The sequence below is a fragment of the Oncorhynchus mykiss genome, chromosome 15 (assembly GCF_057628025.1).
Source record: "Oncorhynchus mykiss isolate SJ-2025 chromosome 15, ASM5762802v1, whole genome shotgun sequence".
In the NCBI taxonomy this organism is placed as follows: Eukaryota; Metazoa; Chordata; class Actinopteri; order Salmoniformes; family Salmonidae; genus Oncorhynchus; species Oncorhynchus mykiss.
In genome coordinates, this window is record NC_143036.1 from 13,875,001 (window position 1) to 13,892,609 (window position 17,609).

Here is a 17,609-nt window from a genome sequence, read left to right on the forward strand (position 1 = left end):
ATGTAATCCATGAATGATTTGACTTGTCTGAATCGAATATGGCCATTTCCTATCATGAGGGGAAAAGCATTTTTCCTGAACTGTAGGCTACACATTTTACATTGGAAACTAAACTGTGATTACGTTCTATTTTGAATCAAATGTTATTCTACTATAATGTGGATAGTGGAGAATATTTATTTATTTGTAAAACAACATGACAACACCCAATATTGAACCTTTGTAATTTCGTACAGGGCTGCTGTGGTATATTGCAGCCTACTTTACTGAAGAAACAATGTCTGCAATAGAAAGAAATGTGGTAGGGAAAGTCATCTTATGATGGTATTGAAATTGTCTATCACACACTGATGCAATCCACATCACTTTCAGTTACAATGTGGTCGGCCAATAAATTAAAAGTTATTGTTCAATAACTGTATTTTCGCAAAGTTATAATCATCATAATGAACATAGGCTGCATTTCCAGTCAAATCATTTCATTTCAGTTGTAATGTCCTTCTTCCAAATCTCTTTTTAATACTTCCATTTCGTTGTTCCTGATAGGATGCGTCTTCATTAGGGCGGGAGTAGTGAAGGAGGACCATCCAGCCGGTTGACACCGTACCAGCGTCAAATCACTAGTTTTATTCCTCTCTTTTTCCCGTTGCAACCAGGGTTATTTTACCTCTGTATTCAATCAGGCCTTAATGTCCCAAACATGCTGCAGTTCTAGCCTATCGTCCAATGAGGCCTGCGTATCTCAAAGCCAGATCAAAGATCTTGGTTGCAAAATAGTTGCTATTGAGCTCAAAATTGAGAGCGGAGAAATAAAAACCTGTTCCTAACGAAAGCTGATAACCTCCAAGTGTGACAACGAGACAGCTGTGTTTTGCCCGGCAATAGGATTTTAAACCGTTATTCAAATCAGAACACTTTGTTTTCTCTCGGAGCATTTGAGAGTGGTTTGATCAACACAGCAGCAGGCCCCTGCGAAACAGGTACAGGAGCAGACAGACACTGTCATTACAGGAATCACGAGGATAATGCACTTTACTGTTCGACCAAAATCATGGTTTTAGCCTCCTAAACATTTTGAGTGAGGTGACCATGTAGAATGTGCAGTTCGCACTGATGCAACCAATTAAAAATGTAACTCGCACAGCCAAGTCAAAGGGCCGCAATATGCGACTAAATGGTGTCAGAACGGAGCCCTGGTGTGTGTGTGTGTGTGTGTGTTTACCGCAGAGGGCTGTGAAGACAGTAGCTGCTGTAGTTGGTTCTGGTGCAGTAAGAGTCTCTGCTGCTCAGACAAGGCACCCAACCTGAGTGAAAACACACAAAGACAGACACACAGTTAGAAAACTACAACACACACACACAAGAGCACATACTCTCTCACCTGCTTTTAGCTGTAGCTGAGCTGATGTAATCCAATAGGAAAGCAGGGAGGGAGAAAATATAACGACATCAACTTGAAACTAAAGACAGAGTGAGAAACAACCATGTCAATCAATGCAAGGACAGACAGGTAGCCATGCAGCCAGCCAGCCAGCCTACCAGGTAGCCATGCAGCCAGCCAGCCAGACTACCAGGTAGCCATGCAGCCAGCCAGCCAGACTACCAGGTAGCCATGCAGCCAGCCAGCCAGACTACCAGGTAGCCATGCAGCCAGCCAGCCAGACTACCAGGTAGCCATGCAGCCAGCCAGCCAGACTACCAGGTAGCCATGCAGCCAGCCAGCCAGACTACCAGGTAGCCATGCAGCCAGCCAGCCAGACTACCAGGTATCCATGCAGCCAGCCAGCCAGACTACCAGGTATCCATGCAGCCAGCCAGCCAGACTACCAGGTAGCTATGCAGTCAGCCAACCAGACTACCAGGTATCCATGCAGCCAGCCAGCCAGACTACCAGGTATCCATGCAGCCAGCCAGCCAGACTACCAGGTAGCCATGCAGCCAGCCAGCCAGACTACCAGGTATCCATGCAGCCAGACTACCAGGTATCCATGCAGCCAGCCAGCCAGACTACCAGGTAGCCATGCAGCCAGCCAGCCAGACTACCAGGTAGCCATGCAGCCAGACTACCAGGTAGCCATGCAGCCAGACTACCAGGTAGCCATGCAGCCAGACTACCAGGTAGCCATGCAGCCAGACTACCAGGTAGCCATGCAGCCAGCCAGCCAGACTACCAGGTATCCATGCAGCCAGCCAGCCAGACTACCAGGTAGCCATGCAGCCAGACTACCAGGTAGCCATGCAGCCAGCCAGACAGATGACCAGGTAGCCATGCAGCCAGCCAGACAGACTACCAGGTAGCCAAGCAGCCAGACTAGTATGTAGCCAGACAGGCAGCAAGACAGACATCCAGGTAGCCAGACAGACAACCATGTAGCCAGACTACCAGGTATCCATGCAGCCAGCCAGACAGACAGGCAGATGTAGTGTACATACCTGGTGTTGATGGAGCTGGAGATGGGCAGAGCGGTGCTGGGGCCCGGTGAGGAGGTATGTGTGTAGCTGTATGTGTGAGGGCTGGAAGTGGTCTGTATGACTCTGTTCAGAACCCCCACTATCCCCCCCATCCCTAGCCCAGCTCCCCCTCCCAGCAGCATTGTTCCCATGGCAACCCCATTGAGCTGAGGCGGCTGGGGGGGGCTGTGGGAGATGGAGGGGGGGGTGGAGAGAGAAGAGGTAGAGCCACCACTACTGCGGCCACACGACACGCTATCCTGCGAGAGAGACAGAGAAAGAGCTTTGTTTACCAATATCAGCATAACCAGTGTGCAATGACAGCATAACCAGTGTGCAATGACAGCATAACAGCATAACCAGTGTGTAATGACAGCATAATTAGTGTGTAATGACAGCATAACTAGTGTGTAATGACAGCATAACTAGTGTGTAATGACAGCATAATTAGTGTGTAATGACAGCATAACTAGTGTGTAATGACAGCATAACTAGTGTGTAATGACAGCATAATTAGTGTGTAATGACAGCATAACTAGTGTGTAATGACAGCATAACAGCATAACCAGTGTGCAATGACAGCATAATTAGTGTGTAATGACAGCATAACTAGTGTGTAATGACAGCATAACCAGTGTGTAACGACAGCATAACCAGTGTGTAATGACAGCATAACCAGTGTGCAATGACAGCATAACCAGTGTGCAATGACAGCATAACAGCATAACCAGTGTGCAATGACAGCATAACCAGTGTGCAATGACAGCATAACAGCATAATTAGTGTGTAATGACAGCATAACCAGTGTATAACGACACCATAACTAGTGTGTAACGACAGCATAACTAGTGTGTAATGACAGCATAACTAGTGTGTAATGACAGCATAACTAGTGTGTAACGACAGCATAACCAGTGTATAATGACACCATAACTAGTGTGTAATGACAGCATAACTAGTGTGTAATGACAGCATAACTAGTGTGTAATGACACCATAACTAGTGTGTAATGACAGCATAACTAGTGTGTAATGACACCATAACTAGTGTGTAATGACAGCATAACCAGTGTGTAATGACAGCATAACCAGTGTGTAATGACAGCATAACCAGTGTGTAATGACAGCATAACCAGTGTATAACGACACCATAACTAGTGTGTAATGACAGCATAACCAGTGTGTAATGACAGCATAACCAGTGTGTAATGACAGCATAACCAGTGTATAACGACAGCATAACTAGTGTGTAATGACAGCATAACTAGTGTGTAATGACAGCATAACTAGTGTGTAATGACAGCATAACCAGTGTATAACGACAGCATAACTAGTGTATAACGACACCATAACTAGTGTGTAACGACAGCATAACTAGTGTGTAATGACAGCATAACTAGTGTGTAATGACAGCATAACCCGTGTGTAATGACAGCATAACACCATAACCAGTGTATAACGACACCATAACTAGTGTGTAACGACAGCATAACTAGTGTGTAATGACAGCATAACTAGTGTGTAATGACAGCATAACCAGTGTGCAATGACAGCATAACCAGTGTGCAATGACAGCATAACTAGTGTGTAATGACAGCATAACAGCATAACCAGTGTGCAATGACAGCATAACAGCATAACTAGTGTATAACGACAGCATAACCAGTGTGTAACGACAGCATAACCAGTGTGTAACGACAGCATAACCAGTGTAACGACAGCATAACCAGTGTATAACGACAGCATGACCAGTGTGTAATGACAGCATAACCAGTGTGTAACGACAGCATAACCAGTGTGTAACGACAGCATAACCAGTGTGTAATGACAGCATAACTAGTGTGTAAAGACAGCATAACCAGTGTGTAATGACAGCATAACCAGTGTGTAATGACAGCATAACCAGTGTGTAATGACAGCATAACCAGTGTGTAATGACAGCATAACCAGTGTGTAATGACAGCATAACCCGTGTGTAACGACAGCATAACCAGTGTGTAATGACAGCATAACCAGTGTGCAATGACAGCATAACCCGTGTGTAACGACAGCATAACCAGTGTGTAATGACAGCATAACCCGTGTGTAACGACAGCATAACCAGTGTGTAATGACAGCATAACCCGTGTGTAACGACAGCATCTAGCTGGGTAATGGTGCTGCCTTACCTGAGCAGGTAGAGAGGAGTCACCCTTCACATCTGAAACACACAACATCACACAGTCAGACAATGAGAGTGACAGTGTGTATGTCAGGGTGAGGTTAGGCGGTGTGTGTGTACCTTGGGCAGCAGCAGAAGGGGTGAAAGGCACAGACAGCTGAGCTGACAGGAGCTGCAGTCGTTCTTTCTTCATGGTCAGAGTTTTAATCTGGTCCTCTAGACGCCTGTTCTCCTGCTGCAGCTGGTGGAGGGACTTCAACAACCCCAACACTACCACACACAGAGAGGAGACCATATTAAACCAATACAATTTAATTATCCAAACAATGAAATATAGGTGAGTAGATTAGATCTGATGAAGTCATGTAGGTGTGTGTGCTCACCATCTCCCTGTGCTCCCTGCTGCAGTAGGAGCTGTTGTCCATCACTCCACTGTCTCTCCAGCAGCTGTTCTATAGAGGTGTCCCCCCCGCCTCCCTGACCTGAACCTAACCCCCCTAACCCTGACGCTGACCCTGGGTCATACCGGATCTGTAGCCCAGCTAGAGGAGAACTGGAGGATGAGAGGGAGGGTTTGGGGGAGAGAGAGGAGGGTTTGGGGGAGAGAGAGAGGTGAAGAGTAAAGGAGATTATACACATAACACGAAACAAACATGAAGAATGTCAAACCAAATCAACGTGTTGTTACAGGGTGTGCTTGGGCGGTATACCGTACAGTATATCGTGGTATTGAAAGGTAGGATTTTCAAAACAGTCAGAAGTATATATTTTAGTATTCACAAAAATGTAATTTAGCCAGTCACATGGTATACTTGTTTACAAAGCGCAAACTGAAGTTTCATGACCTGACGATTCACTGTTGAGCAGCGTCTAGAGCAGTGATCAAGTTAGACTTGAAATTCACTTCTAATGTTTGCCAGCTAAATATCTTCGAGACAGAGAAACACCAGAGAGAGAAAGAGAAACAGAGAGAGAAACACAGAGAGAGAAACACAAAGAGAGAGAGAGAAACAGAGAGAATGAGCAGAGTGGTGTGTGTGTGTGTATGGGAGAGAAAGAGTGTGTGTGTAGTACCCCTGGTGCAGTAAATCACTCTGTGTGAGTTTAGACACACTCTGATGTGTGAGAGAGAAAGAGGGAGGAAAAAGAGAGCTAGGAGAGAACTTCACTGTTCAGGAATAAGCAACTGAGGGAGGGAGAGCATTTTTACCATTCCATCTCACTTCCTAGTGCGCACACACACACACACACACACGCACACGCACACACACACACACGCACGCACGCACACACACACACGCACACACACACACACACACACACGCGCACACACACACACACGCGTACGCACACACACGCGTACGCACACACACGCGTACGCACACACACGCGTACGCACACACACACGCACACACACACACACACACGCACGCACACACACGCACACACACCCGCACACACACCCGCACACACACATGCACGCACACACACGCACACACACATGCACGCACACACACATGCACGCACACACGCACACACACATGCACGCACACACACGCACACACACGCACACGCACGCACAAAAAGAGCATTCTTATTGGAAAAATTCAGCTAGTAAATGTTTGGAGCATACTGAAGGAAACCTTTAACTTCTTAAAATACCCTCCATTATTCAGTTATACACAGTACTACATCTATTTGCTATTTATACAGTAAAAAAATACCCATAAATATTTAAAGTAGTAAGCAACCAACCTTGTCGAGTTCAACTATTCATCCCACAAAGTGTAAAAGCTGCAGTGTCACACACCCATTCCTCCACACACACACACATCCCTTTCCCAGACATCCCCACACGCGCTTGTTGGCAGAAAAACTGAGTAAAGGCAAACTATCTTTGTAAAAAAAAATAAAAGCAAGCGCAGAGCTGAAGGACGTTTCCCACCATCACACACTCACAGAAGAGACCAGAAAAGCCTGCAGGAGGGAGGGACAGAAGAAAGGAGGGGGGAGACCAGCGTGTGTGTGTTTGTGGGAGGGAGGGAGAAAGACCCCCCCCCCCCCCCACACGAGGGACCAGCCGAGGGGAAGACAGGAGAGGGGGATGGTAGAGAGAGGGGGAGGATGGGTAGAGAGAGAGGGGGAGGATGGATGGAGAGAAAGAAAGGGGGGGTGGAGAGAGAGGAGGGGATGGGTGGAGAGAGAGGAGGGGATGGGTGGAGAGAGGGAGGGCTGGGTAGAGAGAGAGAGAGGGGGGTAGAGAGAGAGGGGGGTAGAGAGAGAGGGGGGGTAGAGAGAGAGAGAGAGAGAGAGAGAGAGAGAGAGAGAGAGAGAGAGAGAGAGAGAGAGAGAGAGAGAGAAAGAGGGATGGGTGGAAGGTATTTTGTGTGGAATGTAAATATGGGTTCACCGGGAATAGGGGGAATGTGTGTGTACTCACTGTGGAGAGAGGGTGGTCTTGGGAGAGGCTCGTCTGGGGAAGCCCTGAGCTCCAACACTGTTTCCATCTCCAACATCCTGATCTACACACAGTAAATAACACACTTACAACTGTGATAGTATCTCCCTCCCTCCCAGGCCAGACGTTCATTTTCCTTGCAAAGAGTAATGAATCTCACACGCTAACACAGCGCACACGCTAACACAGCGCACAGGCTAACACAGCGCACAGGCTAACACAGCGCACAGGCTAACACAGCGCACAGGCTAACACAGCGCGCACAGGCTAACACAGCGCGCACAGGCTAACACAGCGCGCACAGGCTAACACAGCGCGCACAGGCTAACACAGCGCGCACAGGCTAACACAGCGCGCACAGGCTAACACAGCGCGCACAGGCTAACACAGCGCGCACAGGCTAACACAGCGCGCACAGGCTAACACAGCGCACAGGCTAACACAGCGCGCACAGGCTAACACAGCGCGCACAGGCTAACACAGCGCGCACAGGCTAACACAGCGCGCACAGGCTAACACAGCGCGCACAGGCTAACACAGCGCACACAGGCTAACACAGTGCACAGGCTAACACAGCGCACAGGCTAACACAGCGCACAGGCTAAAACAGCGCACAGGCTAACACAGCACAATAGTATACGGGACTTGACATGCGCTGGTCTCCACTTCCGACAGTCAATCTCAACTCCTATTTGACCCCCTTTTGACTCTCTTCTTCACCTTTCCTGCCTGTCATTCAAAAGCAAAAACACCCCCACACACACAACCCAGTCACATTATAGTTAACCCCTATAGGTCAGGGAGGACCAATGGCTGCAGGCGATACTGAAACACCAGGAAACACTTGACTCACCCCTTTCTCCCACTCCTCCCCCTTAGGGCTGGGTGGTGTACCGTATTTATTATACACCAGTATTGATGCACAGTCCACTTTCAGTTTGTTCTTCACCTTTTGTAGCAGTATTTCAATCTTTGCCTTGTTAAATGTGATACGCTACTCCGGTGTATGTCAGTTCTTATAGGCTACTCCGTTTTCTACTTGAGTCACCTCTCTCTCTCTACCCCTCTCTCTCTAACCACACCAAGCCCTGCCCCCTGTCACTCAAGGAGAGAGCAGTTGCTGGACCACAGAGTCATGAGCACTTGGTTGCTGTTCACACAGCATGGTCAGATGGCTGGAACAATGTTGCTGACATGCTGCTTTCTAGAAGCGTTCTATACACTATTAGTGTGTGTACAGTGCTTTCTAGAAGCGTTCTATATACTATTAGTGTGTGTACAGTGCTTTCTAGAAGCATTCTATACACTATTAGTGTGTGTACAGTGCTTTCTAGAAGCGTTCTATATACTATTAGTGTGTGTACAGTGCTTTCTAGAAGCGTTCTATACACTATTAGAGTGTGTACAGTGCATTCTAGAAGCGTTCTATACGCTATTAGTGTGTGTACAGTGCTTTCTAGAAGCGTTCTATACACTATTAGTGTGTACAGTGCATTCTAGAAGCGTTCTATATACTATTAGTGTGTGTACAGTGCATTCTAGAAGCGTTCTATATACTATTAGTGTGTGTACAGTGCATTCTAGAAGCGTTCTATACACTATTAGTGTGTGTACAGTGCTTTCTAGAAGCGTTCTATATACTATTAGTGTGTGTACAGTGCATTCTAGAAGCGTTCTATACACTATTAGTGTGTGTACAGTGCATTCTAGAAGCGTTCTATATACTATTAGTGTGTGTACAGTGCATTCTAGAAGCGTTCTATATACTATTAGTGTGTGTACAGTGCTTTCTAGAAGCGTTCTATATACTATTAGTGTGTGTACAGTGCATTCTAGAAGCGTTCTATATACTATTAGTGTGTGTACAGTGCATTCTAGAAGCGTTCTATACACTATTAGTGTGTGTACAGTGCATTCTAGAAGCGTTCTATATACTATTAGTGTGTGTACAGTGCATTCTAGAAGCGTTCTATATACTATTAGTGTGTGTACAGTGCATTCTAGAAGCGTTCTATACACTATTAGTGTGTGTACAGTGCATTCTAGAAGCGTTCTATACACTATTAGTGTGTGTACAGTGCATTCTAGAAGCGTTCTATACACTATTAGTGTGTGTACAGTGCATTCTAGAAGCGTTCTATACACTATTAGTGTGTGTACAGTGCATTCTAGAAGCATTCTATACACTATTAGTGTGTGTACAGTGCATTCTAGAAGCATTCTATACACTATTAGTGTGTGTACAGTGCATTCTAGAAGCGTTCTATATACTATTAGTGTGTGTACAGTGCATTCTAGAAGCGTTCTATACACTATTAGTGTGTGTACAGTGCATTCTAGAAGCATTCTATACACTATTAGTGTGTGTACAGTGCATTCTAGAAGCGTTCTATATACTATTAGTGTGTGTACAGTGCATTCTAGAAGCGTTCTATACACTATTAGTGTGTGTACAGTACATTCTAGAAGCTTTCTATACACTATTAGTGTGTGTACAGTGCATTCTGAAAGTATTCAAACCCCTTGACTTGCTCCACATTATGTTACGTTGCAGGATGATTCTACAATGGATTTTATTTTATTTTATCATCATCTACATACAATACCCCATAATGTCAAAGCAAAAATGTATTACAAATAAATAACAGAAATACTACATTTACATAAGTATTCACACCCTTTACTCAGTACTTTGTTGCAGTGATTACAGCCTCGCAACTTTTTGGGTATGACGCTACAAGCTTGGCACAATTCTATTTGGGGAGTTTCTCCCATTCTTCTCTGCAGATCCTCTCAAGCTCTGTCAGGTTGGATGGAGAGCGTCGCAGCACAGCTATTTTCAGGTCTCTCCAGAGACGTTAGATTGGGTTCAAATCCGGGCTGAAAAGTGTTAGTCAGGTATTCTGTCACTGTGTACTCTCTGTTTAGGGACAAATAGCATTCTAGTTTGCTCTGTTTTTTTGTTAATTATTTCCAATGTGTCAAGTAATTATCTTTCGGTTTTCTCATGATTTGGAAAGGTCTAATTGTGTTGCTGTCCTGGGGCTCTGTTTGTGTTTGTGAACAGAGCCCCAGGACCAGCTTGCTTAGGGGACTCTTCTCCAGGTTCATCTCTCTGTAGGTGATGGCTTTGTTATGGAAGGTTTGGGAATCACTTCCTTTTAGGTGGTTGTAGAATTTAACGGCTTTTTTCTGGATTTGGATAATTAGCGGTTATTGGCCTAATTCTGCTCTGCATGCATTATTTGGTATTTTACGTTGTACATGGAGGATATTTTTTGCAGAATTCTGTATGCAGAGACTCAATTAGGTGTTTGTCCCATTTCGTGAATTCTTGGTTGGTGAGCGTACCCCAGACCTCACAACCATAAAGGGCAATGGGTTCTATAACTGATTCAAGTATTTTTAGCCAGATCCTAATTGGTATTTCTAATTTTATGTTCCTTTTGATGGCGTTGAAAGCCCTTCTTGCCTTGTCTCTCAATATTGTTCACAGCTTTGTTGAAGTTACATGTGGTGCTGATGTTTAGGCCAAGGTATGTATAGTTTGTGTGCTGTAGGGCAACGGTGTCTAGATGGAATTTATATTTGTGGTGCTGGCGACTGTACCTTTTTTGGAACACCCTTATTTTTGTCTTCCTGAGATTTACTGTCAGGGCCCAGGTCTGTATCTTACTGTCTGCAAACTAAAAGTTTGTCTTTTCTGAGCAAGATGTTGCTAAAATAATTTGTGTTAGCTGCTAATGCTAATCACTAGTGAGTACATTTAGCTAGCTAGCTAGCTGGCCAGCTAAGAGTCACAGCAAACGTAGCTAGTTAGCTAATACTGCCTGCTACCAGTGCTGGTGTAGGCTTTGATAAGCATGCTTGTGCAACGGTATAGAGAGGAATAAGCAAAGCATTAATATGTTGGCCAGCTAGCTAGCTACATGAAGTAAGAAAACATGTAATGTAACATCTAAATTAGGGTAACCTGGAAACACTGACCAACACTTTGGTTCCTACCCAGTCAATAATTACTCACTGGCTTATTCATTTGTTTTCATGTCAAACAACAATGTATTCAAGGTTCAGCTCACTATATTTCAAGTATAGAATTCAAATAATCATTATATTTCCATGATTTCAACAGTTCACCAATTAACTAAGCCTATATTTTTGCCCATATCATGCTGCCTGTCAGCGTGGAAATAATGACAAAAGTGCAGAAAATACAGATATTGATGAAAATGCTGAAAATCATTTTGTTTGTTTGGAATCACTTATAATTTATGTGTTGCCACCCTAGGGTCATGAGATACTCAGAAAGCATATGTACAGCATTTAATATTCAAAAACCTAAAATACTGTCAAAAATGTGAAAAATATTGTGATAGGATATTTTGCCCATATCACCCAGCCCTACTCCTCCTATGTCCACCTACCTCCACAAGTAGACCAGTCATCACATCCCACACAGTCAATCCTTCTCTATAACCCGGCACTGCTGTGTGTGGTGTGTGTGTGTGTGTGTGTATGCGTGCGTGCCGTAACCTAAGCAGTGTGTCAGTGGGAGGAGTCAGTCAGTGGGTGTGGTGACCTCTGGACTCTCTGTAGACCGTGACTTATCCATGATCACACACACACACACACGTTAGTGCCAACCTGTGGGGGAAGCCTCAGACTGTGCGATGAGAGCAGCCATGGCAGAGTTGGGGTTGAGTCGGTTTCCAAACATGTGGGAGGGAGCCATGTTGAACACTAGACCTGGTAACCCACTCACCTACAGGAGAGAGACACTCAGTTACAATACATGGGGATGACTGGATGCAGTTGGTGACTTGGGGAGACAGACACACTGTGCATGGAGCAGCTTTCTGTCCTCCACAGGTAGTAAATAGACATGATGTCCTGCTACCCTGGGCCTCCTCTCCGCTATGTATGAGAGGGGAGAATGTGTGTGTTGGGACCAGAAGTGTGACTGGTAGAATTGGATCCCTTTTACTCCTCCATAGTGCCTGTCAGATCAGGGGAAAGCAGAGAGGGCCTAAAGCAGCACCTAGATCTTCTGCACAGATTCTGTCAGTCCTGGGCCCTGACAGTAAATCTCAGTAAGACAAAAATAATGGTGTTCCAAAAAAGGTCTAGTAGCCAGGACCACAAATACAAATTCCATCTAGGCACCGTTGCCCTAAAGCACACAAACTATACATACCTCTGTCTAAACATTAGCGCAACAGGTAACTTCCACAAAGCTGTGAACAATCTGAGAAACAAGGCAAGAATGGCCTTCAATGTAGGATCTGGAAAAAATACACTGCTCAAAAAAATTAAGGGAACACAAAAATAACACATCCTAGATCTGAATGAATGAAATATTCTTATTAAATACTTTTTTCTTTACATAGTTGAATGTGCTGACAACAAAATCACACAAAAATGATCAATGGAAATCAAATTTATCAACCAATGGAGGTCTGGACTTGGAGTCACACTCAAAATTAAAGTGGAAAACCACACCACAGGCTGATCCAACTTTGATGTAATGTCCTTAAAACAAGTCAAAATGAGGCTCAGTAGTGTGTGTGGCCTCCACGTGCCTGTATGACCTCCCTACAACGCCTGGGCATGCTCCTGATGAGGTGGCGGATGGTCTCCTGAGGGATCTCCTCCCAGACCTGGACTAAAGCATCCGCCAACTCCTGGACAGTCTGTGGTGCAACGTGGCGTTGGTGGATGGAGCGAGACATGATGTCCCAGATGTGCTCAATTGGATTCAGGTCTGGGGAATGGGCGGGCCAGTCCATAGCATCAATGCCTTCCTCTTGCAGGAACTGCTGACACACTCCAGCCACATGAGGTCTACTAGCATTGTCTTGAATTAGGAGGAACCCAGGGCCAACTGCACCAGCATATGGTCTCACAAGGGGTCTGAGGATCTCATCTCACCTAATGGCAGTCAGGCTATCTCTGGCGAGCACATGGAGGGCTGTGCGGCCCCCCAAAGAAATGCCACCCCACACCATGACTGACCCACCTCCAAACCGGTCATGCTGGAGGATGTTGCAGGCAGCAGAACGTTCTCCACGGCGTCTCCAGACTCTGTCATGTCTGTCACATGTGCTCAGTGTGAACCTGCTTTCATCTGTGAAGAGCACAGGGCGACAGTGGCGAATTTGCCAATCTTGGTGTTCTCTGGCAAATGCCAAACGTCCTGCACGGTGTTGGGCTGTAAGCACAACCCCCACCTGTGGACGTCGGGCCCTCATACCACCCTCATGGAGTCTGTTTCTGACCGTTTGAGCAGACACATGCACATTTGTGGCCTGCTGGAGGTCATTTTGCAGGGCTCTGGCAGTGCCCCTCCTTGCACAAAGGCGGAGGTAGTGGTCCTGCTGCTGGGTTGTTGCCCTCCTACGGCCTCCTCCACGTCTCCTGATGTACTGGCCTGTCTCCTGGTAGCGCCTCCATGCTCTGGACACTGCGCTGACAGACACAGCAAACCTTCTTGCCAGAGCTCGCATTGATGCTCCATCCTGGATGAGCTGCACTACCTGAGCCACTTGTGTGGGTTGTAGACTCCGTCTCATGCTACCACTAGAGTGAAAGCACCGCCAGCATTCAAAAGTGACCAAAACATCAGCCAGGAAGCCTAGGAACTGAGAGGTGGTCTGTGGTCACCATCTGCAGAACCACTCCTTTATTGGGGGTGTCTTGCTAATTTCCTATAATTTCCCCCTGTTGTCTATTCCATTTGCACAACAGCATGTGAAATGTATTGTCAATCAGTGTTGCTTCCTAAGTGGACAGTTTGATTTCACAGAAGTGTGATTGACTTGGAGTTACATTGTGTTGTTTAAGTGTTCCCTTTATTTTTTTGAGCAGTGTACTTGAATCAGTTATAGAACCCATTGCCTTTTATGGTTGTGAGGTCTGGGGTACGCTCACCAACCAAGAATTCACGAAATGGGACAAACACCAAATTGAGACTCTGCATGCAGATTTCTGCAAAAATATCCTCAGTGTACAAAGTAAAACACCAAATAATGCATGCAGAGCAGAATTAGGCCGATACCCGCTAATTATCAAAATCCAGAAAAGAGACGTTAAATTCTACAACCACCTAAAAAGAAGCGATTCCCAAACATTCCATAACAAAGCCATCACCTACAGAGAGATGAACCTGGAGAAGAGTCCCCTAAGCATGCTGGTGCTGGGGCTCTGTTCACAAACACAAACAGACCCCACAGAGCCCCAGGACAGCAACACAATTAGACCCAACCAAATCATGAGAAAACAAAAAGAGAATTACTTGACACATTGGAAATAATTAACAAAAAAACTGAGCAAACTAGAATGCTATTTGTCCCTAAACAGAGAGTACACAATGACAGAATACCTGACCACTGTGACTGACCCAAAATTAAGGAAAGCTTTGACTATGTACAGACTCAGTGAGCATAGCCTTGCTATTGAGAAAGGCTGCCGTAAGGCAGACCTGGCTCTCAAGAGAAGACAGGCTATGTGCTCACTGCCCACAAAATGAGGTGGAAACTGAGCTGCACTTCCTAACCTCCTGCCAAATGTATGACCATATTAGAGAGACATATTTCCCTCAGATTACACAGATCAACAAAGAATTTTAAAATAAACCCAATTTTTATAATCTCCCATATCTACTGGGTGAAATACCACAGTGTGCCATCACAGCAGCACGATTTTGTGACCTGTTGCCACAAGAAAAGGTCAACCAGTGAAGAACAAACACCATTGTAAATACAACCCAGATTCATGTTGATTTATTTTCCCTTTTGTACTTTAACTATTTGCACATCGTTACAACACTGTATAATTTACATTTGAAATGTATTTATTCTGTTGGAGTGTAAGGTTAACTGTGATTTTGTTTTGTTTATTTCACTTTTGTTTCTTATCCATTTCATTTGCTTTGGCAATGTAAACATATGTTTCCCAGGCCAATAAAGCCCTTTGAATTGAAATGAGAGAGATGGGGGGGGGGGGGGGGGGGGCAACTGGGCAGAGAGAGAGAGAAAAAGAGCCCCTGCTCATTTGGAAAGAGGACCAGCTAGGAGGTCAGGGGTCAGAGATGGGGGGGTGGTCAGGATGTTAGATATGAGGGGGTGGTCAGGATGTTAGATATGAAACCTGTCTCTCATGCTTTCCAGAACTTTATTTAACTTGTATGTCTCTGACATTAACATTGATCTGACTGCTCAGTACAGGTCTAGTCTGTGTGTGTGTGGTGTGTATGTGTGTGGTGTCTGGTGGTGTGTATGTGTGTGTGGTGTTCGTGTGTGGTGTGCGGTGGTGTGTATGTGTGTGTGGTGTGTGTGTGTGTGTGGTGGTGTGTATGTGTGTGGTGTCTGGTGGTGTGTATGTGTGGTGTCTGGTGGTGTGTATGTTTGTGTGGTGTTCGTGTGTGGTGTGCGGTGGTGTGTATGTGTGTGTGGTGTGTATGTGTGTGTGGTGTGTGTGTGTGGTGGTGTGTATGTGTGTGGTGTCTGGTGGTGTGTATGTGTGGTGTCTGGTGGTGTGTATGTGTGTGGTGTCTGATGGTGTGTATGGTGGTGTGTATGTGTGTGTGTGTGTGTGTGTGTGTGTGTGCGTGCGTGTGCATGCCTGTGTATGTATGTATGTATGTACAGTGGGGCAAAAAAGTATTTAGTCAGCCACCAATTGTGCAATAATCTCCCTCAATCTAGGGCTCCACGCAAGATCTCACCCAGTGGGGTCAAAATGATCACAAGAACGGTGAGCAAAAATCCCAGAACCACACGGGGGGACCTAGTGAATGACCTGCAGAGAACTGGGACCAAAGTAACAAAGCCTACCATCAGTAACACACTACGCCGCCAGGGACTCAATTCATGCAGTGCCAGACGTGTCCCCTGCTTAAGCCAGTACATGTCCAGGCCCGTCTGAAGTTTTCTAGAGAGCATTTGGATGATCCAGAAGAAGATTGGGAGAATGTCATATGGTCAGATGAAACCAAAATATAACTTTTTGGTAAAAACTCAACTCGTCGTGTTTGGAGGACAAAGAATGCTGAGTTGCATCCAAAGAACACCATACCTACTGTGAAGCATGGGGGTGGAAACATCATGCTTTGGGGCTGTTTTTCTGCAAAGGGACCAGGACGACTGATCCGTGTAAAGGAAAGAATGAATGGGGCCATGTATCGTGAGAATTTGAGTGAAAACCTCCTTCCATCAGCAAGGGCATTGAAGATGAAACGTGGCTGGGTCTTTCAGCATGACAATGATCCCAAACACACCACCCGGGCAATGAAGGAGTGGCTTCGTAAGAAGCATTTCAAGGTCCTGGAGTGGCCTAGTCAGTCTCCAGATCTCAACCCCATAGAAAATCTTTGGAAGGAGTTGAAAGTCCGTGTTGCCCAGCAACAGCCCCAAAACATCACTGCTCTAGAGGAGATCTGCATGGAGGAATGGGCCAAAATACCAGCAACAGTGTGTGAAAACCTTGTGAAGACTTACAGAAAACGTTTGACCTCTGTCATTGCCAACAAAGGGTATATAACAAAGTATTGAGAAACTTTTGTTATTGACCAAATACTTATTTTCCACCATAATTTGCAAATAAATTCATAAAAAAATCCTACAATGTGATTTTCTGGATTTTTTTCTCTCATTTTGTCTGTCATAGTTGAAGTGTACCTATGATGAAAATTACAGGCCTCTCTCATCTTTTTAAGTGGGAGAACTTGCACAATTGGTGGCTGATTAAATACGTTTTTGCCCCACTGTATGTATGTGTGTATGTATGTATGTGTGTGTGTGGTGTGCGGTGGTGTGTATGTGTGTGTGCGTGTGGTGGTGTGTGTGTGTGTGTGCGCGTGTTTATGTGTGTGTGTCTGCTCACATGGGAGGAGGCTGTGCTGGTCAAGGGGGCTGTGGCAGTGAGGGGAGTGGGAGGGGCTAGTGAGGGTGTCGGCTGCTGCAACTCAGAGTTAGCGCCACCCATAGCAACAGGTCCCGCCCCCGATGACACGTCACCACTGGAGAATGCACCTACAAAGAGAGACATCATCATCATCACTATGATCATTTTTCATAACCATGGAAGTAAAGTTCTCATTGTGTGGTGTTTATAAGTCTGCAGAAAAGTAGTGATTGATGCCATGAATGAGTGGGCTTGATCAAATCAGAGCAATAACAAGCATTCAGCATGTATACACATATTAAACACACCCAAAAATATTACACACACACCTAGGTATTAAACACACACACACACATTAAACACACACACCCAGATATTAAAGACACACACACACTAAAGACAAACAAACAAACACATATTAAACACACATACACACAGGTATTAAACACACACACACACACACACACACACACAGGTATTAAACACACACACCCAGGTATTAAACAGACACACCCAGGTATTAAACACACACACCCAGGTATTAAACACACACACCCAGGTATTAAACACACACACACAGGTATTAAACACACACACACACAGGTATTAAACACACACACCCAGGTATTAAACACACACA

At 45.4% G+C, this 17,609-nt stretch overlaps 1 protein-coding gene across 1 annotated transcript in view; it reads right to left on the reverse strand.

Moving 5' to 3' along the window:
- The window catches only part of LOC110489604 (protein AF-10), an 83,413-nt gene that overhangs the window by 3,752 nt on the left and 62,052 nt on the right, over window positions 1-17,609 (reverse strand). Inside the window, 9 exon segments of the mRNA XM_036943723.2 lie at window positions 1,223-1,304; window positions 1,382-1,402; window positions 2,434-2,711; window positions 4,619-4,650; window positions 4,732-4,881; window positions 4,995-5,164; window positions 7,052-7,133; window positions 11,714-11,831; window positions 16,949-17,097. Coding sequence (XP_036799618.2) covers window positions 1,223-1,304; window positions 1,382-1,402; window positions 2,434-2,711; window positions 4,619-4,650; window positions 4,732-4,881; window positions 4,995-5,164; window positions 7,052-7,133; window positions 11,714-11,831; window positions 16,949-17,097 — 1,082 coding nt within the window.